The 7470-nt window shown below is 43.2% G+C and overlaps 1 protein-coding gene across 1 annotated transcript; it reads right to left on the bottom strand.

The window, feature by feature from the left end:
• Window positions 1-4599: 4599 nt before the first annotated feature.
• On the bottom strand, window positions 4600-6414 carry LOC113750583. Its single transcript, XM_027294545.1, has one exon. It carries the CDS (start codon window positions 6412-6414, stop codon window positions 4600-4602), a length of 1815 nt encoding a protein of 604 aa, XP_027150346.1.
• Window positions 6415-7470: the final 1056 nt, after the last annotated feature.

Here is a 7470-nt window from a genome sequence, read left to right on the forward strand (position 1 = left end):
ACTGTTCGCGATCTGATGCTCAGTGCTGCCACAATACAAACACTTTCCCGATTTCTTCCAGCACTCATTCTCTGTATGGTTAGGCTTGCGACAATAACCACAAATAACTTGAGGAGCCACAGGCTGACCACTTGGAGGAGTCTCCCTCGGTTGATCCCTTCCATTGTGGCCTCCTCTTGATTGAGTCTTTTTTTGTATACCAGATGTCTCTACTCCTCCCGTTCCTTTTTCCTTTTTAGAAGGTGGGGCACCCTTATCTGCTTGTCCAAGAGGATGACTAGAATTGCCCCTTTTCTTGGCATGAAAATCCTTAACTTGCAACCTTGCACTTTCGACTCTCTGTGCCTTCTCTAGGGCTTCAGTGAAAGTAGAGATTTGGGCCGCTGCTAACCCCTCTTGAATCTCCACGTTAAGTCCTTGTACAAATCGCCTTATCCTTCTCCTCTCAGTGGCTACCAATTCTGGGGCGTATCTAGAAAGTTTAGTAAATTTTCCTTCATACTCAACCACACTAGACGCCCCCTGCTTCACTTTTATGAATTCGTCCTCCCGTTTCTCTTGAACCAAGGGCGGGAGAAACTTCTCATTAAATTCTCCTAAAAGATTTTCCCAAGTCCAAGGGGTTTGTGCTCTTTCCCATTTTCCCCTTACCATATCCCACCAAGCACGTGCTGCACCCTCAAACTGAAAGACAGCAAAAGTTACTCGTCTCTCCTCCGCATAATCTAGGGCTGCGAAAATATTAGTCATTCTTTCTAACCAATTCTCCGCTACCTCAGGATCAGGCTCACCAATGAACTTAGGTGGGTTGAACTTTAATAATCTCTCTAAGGCTCTATCTTCCCCTCTATCCTGGCCCCCCAGGTTGGTTAACTGGCACTGGTTCCTGTCTCTCAGCTAATCGTTCTAGGATGTCAGTCATCCTATTAATGGCAGTAGCCATTTGGTTAACCTCCATATTTTCTTGTCCTTGGGTCGGTCTAGTGGCCGATCCTTGTTCATCCCCTTGAGGTTGGGTTTGTCCAGTCCCTCGCCCATGACCTCGACCACGGCCTCGACCCCTTCTTAGCCCTTCCATAACCTAAGTATGCCTAGTGCAAGAAATAAATCAATTACGCGAGAAAATACTTGAAACAAGGACCAATTACGAAAACATTGAAAATAATAATAATTTACATTCATGAGGATTCGTAGCGAAGGAATTTCAACTTCAGCTAGTAATACAGCTTCCATTCCATACATGAGTGAATATGGCGTTGCCCCAGTCGATGTCCGGATAGAAGTCCGATATGCCATTAATGCATAAGGCAACTTTTCATGCCAATCGCGATGCCTTTCAGTCATTTTGCGGATAATCTTCTTCAAATTCTTGTTTGCGGCTTCTACAGCTCCATTCATCTGAGGCCTATAAATGGCAGAGTTGCGGTGTCTGATCTTGAACTGCTCGCATAGTCCATCTACCATGTCATTGTTCAGATTCTTGGCATTGTCTGTAATAAGCGTTTCGGGTACTCCAAAGCGACAAATTATGTGATATCTCAAGAAATTGGCAACTACCTTCTTCGTTTCATGTTTGAATGACTCCGTTTCAACCCATTTGGTAAAGTACTCAATTGCCACCAATATAAATCGATGTCCATTTGAGGCGGGAGGATCAATTGTACCAATCACGTCCATACCCCACATTGAACAGGGCCATGGGGAGATCATACTATGCAATTCAGTGGGCGGAGCGTGTATAACGTCACAGTGCATTTGACATTTTATACATCTCCGGACAAAATCTATACAATCACGCTCCATAGTAAGCCAGAAGTATCCGGTTCTCATGATTTTCTTTGCTAGCAAATGGCCATTCATGTGAGGTCCACAAACGCCACTATGCACTTCTTTCATCATATATTGAGCTTCGACTTCATCAATGCACCTTAAAAGGTTCAAATCTGAGGTTCTTTTATACAAAACTTCTCCATTCAAGAAAAATTTTGAAGCCATTCTACGCAGAAAACTCTTGTCCTTTGTACTAGCATGCAGAGGGTAAGACCCAGTTTTGAGAAACTCCTTAATATCATTATACCAAGGAATATTGTCAGAGGACTTGTCTACAACCCAACAGTGGGCAGGCTTGTCTTGAAGTTGAATCTGAATTGGTTCGATCCTCAATTCATCTGGATACTGGATCATAGAAGCTAAGGTGGCCAAAGCATCAGCAAATGCATTTCGGGCTCGCGGGAGATGTCTGAACTCCAAATTTTGAAATTGCTTGGCCAGAGTGAGCAAACTACAATGGTAGGGCAAAATTTTTGAATCTTTGGTTATCCACTGCTTCAAGGTTTGGTGCACGAGCAAATCTGAATCACTGAAAGCTATCAACTCTTTGATTTCTATTTCTAAAGCCATTTTGAGACCAAAAATGCAGGCTTCATATTCAGCCATGTTGTTTGTGCAAGTAAATTGTAATTTGGCAGCGGCAGGGTAGTGCTTCCCTTCGGGTGAAACCAAAACAGTTCCAATTCCAGCTCCGAGAGAATTCGAAGCTCCATCGAAGAAAAGCCTCCATTCAGAGCTTTGCTCACTTATATTGTCTGTGGCGCCTACAAATAAGACTTTCTCATCAGGGAAATAAGTATGAAGTGGTTGATAATCATCATCCCTTGGATTTTCTGCCAAATGATCAGCTATAGCTTGCCCTTGACAGCCTTTTGTGAAGTGAAAACAATATCGAATTCTGAGAGAATTATCTGCCATTTAGCCAGACGTCAAGTTAGCATCGGCTTCTCCAAGAGATACTTCAAAGGATCAGATCGGGAAATAAGATAAGTGGTATGGCTCAACAGGTAGTGTCTCAGCTTTTGAGCTGCCCAGGCCAATGCACAGCAGCTTTTCTCAATGAATGAATAATTAGCCTCATACTGCGTGAACTTCTTGCTTAGATAGTAAATGGCTTGCTCCTTCCTTCCGGAGTCATCATGCTGCCCGAGGACACAACCAACTGCTTCTTCAAGCACAGATAGGTACATGATTAATGGTCGACCCGGCTTGGGTGGCACCAAGACTGGCGGATGTAATAAATAATCCTTGATCTTATCAAAAGCTTGTTGGCATTCTTCACTCCAGTACAATGGCACATTCTTTCTCAACAATTTGAACAACGGCTCGCATGTGGCAGTTAGCTGGGCAATGAATCTCCCAATAAAATTGATCTTTCCTAAGAAGCTTTTCACGTCCTTCTGAGTTTTCGGCACTGGCATATCTCGAATTGCTTTGATTTTTTGCTGGATCTATCTCTATGCCTCTTTTACTAACAATGAATCCCAACAGCTTACCAGCTGGTGCTCCAAAGGCGCACTTTGCAGGATTTAGTTTCAAATTGTACTTTCGCAACCTTTCGAACAGCTTCTTCAAATCAACCAAATGGTTCTCTGCTCTTTTAGACTTGATTATGATGTCATCCACGTAGACCTCCATCTCCCGGTGGATCATATCATGAAACAGGGTGGTCATGGTCCTTTGATACGTAGCTCCGGCATTCTTTAGACCAAATGGCATCACTCGGTAGCAAAACGTGCCCCAAGGGGTGATAAAAGCAGTCTTCTCCCTATCCTCTTCTGCCATCAAAATCTGGTGGTATCCAGCGAAACAATCACAAAAAGATTCAATCTCATGCCCAGCGGTATTGTCCAGGAGAATGTGAATATTTGGCAGAGGAAAATCATCTTTAGGACTGGCCTTATTGAGGTCTCTGTAATCAACACAAACTCGTACCTCTCCATTCTTTTTTGGAACAGGGACTGGATTCGAAAGCCAAATAGGGTAATGGGAAACAATGATAATGTTGGTTTTGAGTTGTTTTTCGATTTGCTCTTTTATTTTGAGGCTCATATCTGGTTTGAATTTTCGGGATTTTTGTTTTACGGGTGGAAAAGTAGGGTCTGTGGGCAACTTATGCACTACCACATCAGTTGAAATACCAGTCATATCATCATAGGACCATGCAAATACATCCTGGAACACAGTCAAGAATTCAAGCATCTCCTTTTTCTGCCTCTCATTCAAATGAATACTAATTTGCACCTCCTTAACTTCATCTTTAGTGCCAATGTTAACCTTTTCTGTTTCTTCCAGGTTCGGTTTTGGTTTCTCCTCATATTGTTCAAAATCCTTTGCAAAAGAATCGAATACCTCCTCATTATCACTCTCGCTTTGGAGCTCGGATTCCCAGACCTCCAAGTCGTGAGTGATATAGAGATTGCCATTATTGAATTCCAGAATAGTGATATCCAAAGGGTCAAATGGTTTTATTTTTGGCCATCTGAAAGAATTAACGAATGTGGGATAATAAGCAAACAAATATACAACAAACAAATGAACAAGCAATATGACAGAAATATAAACAAAACAACATGACAAGAACAACTTGTGCATTTTCATAAACCCTTTGATTGAAAGCGAAAAACCAAAAAACAAGCGGGAATGAAATGAAAACTTAACAATATTTTCACGTGCAAACTTTAGTCAAAGGTAAAGATGCTTTCATTAGCTATTTACAGATGCAGAAGTATTTTCAGGAATTCGTATGAATGACAAACCCCTTTAAGTTTACCGAAACTCCTTCTGAACGGGCAGAAACTCGGCTGTCCAATTGGAAATTGATCCTTCAGGGATGTCGGGAAACTCGGCCTCATCTGGGAAACTGTCTTCAAATGTTGCCCCAACGAACAATTGGGCCAAACTAGTTTCGATTCCGTCAACTGGGTTAATCTCTGATGTGATCATCTCGGTTGGTCGTGGAAAAGTATAATGCAGTGGTGGAATATCAAGGGCCCTTGGCCTGTCTTCTTTCTCTGCTCTCTTGCATTCCTTCATTTCTTTGATGTCTCTAGCGGTTGGTCGGAAACCCAAACCGAATGAATCCTTTTTCTCCACAATTTTCACTGGCTTCAGAATTCCTTGCAGATCACGTCCCAGCCCTTTATCAAACTCATATCCTCCGCGGATCATTTCCTTAGCCATCATGACACTGGCCTTTGACAAAGCTCGTTCCTCTTTTGTTATCCAACTTACGGAGACGATATCAGCTGTGCTATGAGGGGTTACTATGGCGCTTCGGCTACCATCTTCTTTGGACCCAGAATCAGCAATCACGAGGCAATCCTCCTCGGCAAAGATAGTTATCAATTTGTCATTTACTATGAATTTCAACAATTGATGCAATGAAGAAGGCACAGCTCCGGACTTATGAATCCACGGCCTTCCAACCAAAACATTATAAACACTAGGAAAATGCATGACTTGGCAAGCTATCTGAAACTGTGCGGGCCCCATCTCGATGACTAAATCCACTTCTCCTATAGGTTCCCTTCGTGCTCCATCAAAACCTCTAACTATGGTCCCTGAGGGCCTCAGCTTGATATCTTGCAACCCTAGCTTTTCCAAGGTACTCCAAGGGCAGATATTAAGCGCAGATCCATTGTCAATCAACACCTTTGGCAAAATTTTCCCGTTGCAACTCACAGCTATGTACAGAGCCTTGTTATGTCCAATGCCTTTTGCCGGTAATTCATCATCAGAGAAAGTAATTTGTTTTGTAAATAACACACTCCCAACCACATGTGAGAAATTAGCAACCGAAATGTCCTTAGGGATTTGAGCTTTGGTCAGCATTTCGAGCAACGCATCCCTATGCATATCCGAAGAAAAGAGCAGATCCAACATGGATATTTGGGCGGGCGACTTGCTTAGCTTCTCGACTACAATATATTCACTTCTTTGGAGCCTTTTAAGAAAATCCAAGGCTTCCTTCTCAGTAACTGTTGGTTTAGCAGGCAGCTCGGGGTTATTTACTTGAATCGGAACGGTAGCTCCAAACGGACTTGCAATCCTCCCAGATCTGGTGACCACTGACACCTCTTCTTTGGCAATTGACTTTTCTCCAATTTGTATGACAGGTTCATCGTAGTTCCACGGCACTCGCTGCAAACTCAAAACAGGCTCCTGCTCTGGGAATTCGATGACCACTGGCTCCAAAGCCTTGCTCTCAGCTAGAGTGAGATCCAAAATAAAAGGTCTTTTATCCTCCTCAAATGGCACCTCCATTATAAATGGTTGGTCTGTGACCCCAAACACCTCAGCTTCCCTTGCCAATTTCTGGACTTGCTCCTCATACTCTGCGTCGTCCAGAATGACCCCAATGGTATTAGCGTGTTCAGGCAAGGGGTTCCTATTTATATTCGTCCCTTGTGCCTCCTTTTTCCTAATTACAATCTCTCTGGCTTCAATCATATCTTGAATTCTATGCTTAAGAGCCTTGCAATCAACAGTCGAATGTCCGGGTGCCCCTGAATGATAAGCACAGACAGCTTGTGGGTTATACCAAGCGGGCATGCCATATGGATAGGTAGGAGGGGGTACCATACCAATTTTCCCGGCGGCCTTCAATTGGTCTAGAGGCCTGCCTGAATTGGTAAATGTATGGTTAGGGGGTCGGTTGTAAGGTTCAGGAGGTTGAGGATGGCTGTAAACAGGTCTATTTGGGGGAGGAAATCATGGGTTATATGGAGGGCGAGGTCGGTTTTGGGGTGGATTTGGTTGAGAGATTTGAAAAGGGGCTAAAGGTGGGTTAGGATAACTTGGGCGAGGTCGAGGGTGATGGATATTGGTAGTATATACATGGTGCGGGTTTGAATAATAAGGGTAATGTGGTTGGTAGGTTGGATTGTGTTGGTATCGGGGTTTGGGTGAAGGGTTCTGGTCCCAGATAAAAGTTGCATCCCCCTCTTTCTTTTTAAACTGCGGCTTCTTTCCACTGCTTCCTTGCCCTTGCAAAGCTTCTACCTGTGATTTTAGGGCAGAGATGTTAACAATTTTTCCGGCTCTCACAAAATCATCATACTCTTCGAGTTTATTTACAATCGCAGCAAATGAACACCCGGTCATACGGAAGATTTCTTCGAAGTATGGAGGATCATGCGTCTTTATGAAAGTGCGAATAATTTCATCTTCGGTCATCGGAGGCTCAACCTTGGCAGCTATCTTTCTCTATCTTTTGGCGTATGTCTTATGATCTTCAGATGGTCGCCTCTTCGTGCCTTCCAAAGTAGTTCGGGTCGGTGCTAGCTCACAGTTATACTCATATTGTCTGATGAAGGCGTTGGATAGATCAAGCCAAGTCTTCACCTCCTTTGGCTTTAAGTTTGAATACCAATCGAGGGCGTCTCCTTCTAGACTCTCTGGAAATAACCTTAATGCAATGCCTTAAAAATCCTAGGGGAGTGTGTGGGAAATAACCTAATGTCCGATCACAAGTTGGTGTGAAATAACCTTAGTGTGTGGAAAATCCTAGGGAAATAACCTTAATGTCGCGATCACAAGTCCAAGTGAGTCGCCTAAAATCCTAATAGGGTGGAGTGGTGTGACAAGCCACTAAAAGAAAAACAAATGAGGGAAAAAAATTAAAGTGTATGCACGTAT

The sequence above is a fragment of the Coffea eugenioides genome, chromosome 10 (assembly GCF_003713205.1).
Source record: "Coffea eugenioides isolate CCC68of chromosome 10, Ceug_1.0, whole genome shotgun sequence".
NCBI lineage: Eukaryota > Viridiplantae > Streptophyta > Magnoliopsida > Gentianales > Rubiaceae > Coffea > Coffea eugenioides.

Excerpts from the sequence above, each read along its gene's own strand:
- LOC113750583 (XM_027294545.1), bottom strand. The coding sequence starts at position 6,414 with ATGGTACCCCCTCCTACCTATCCATATGGCATGCCCGCTTGGTATAAC.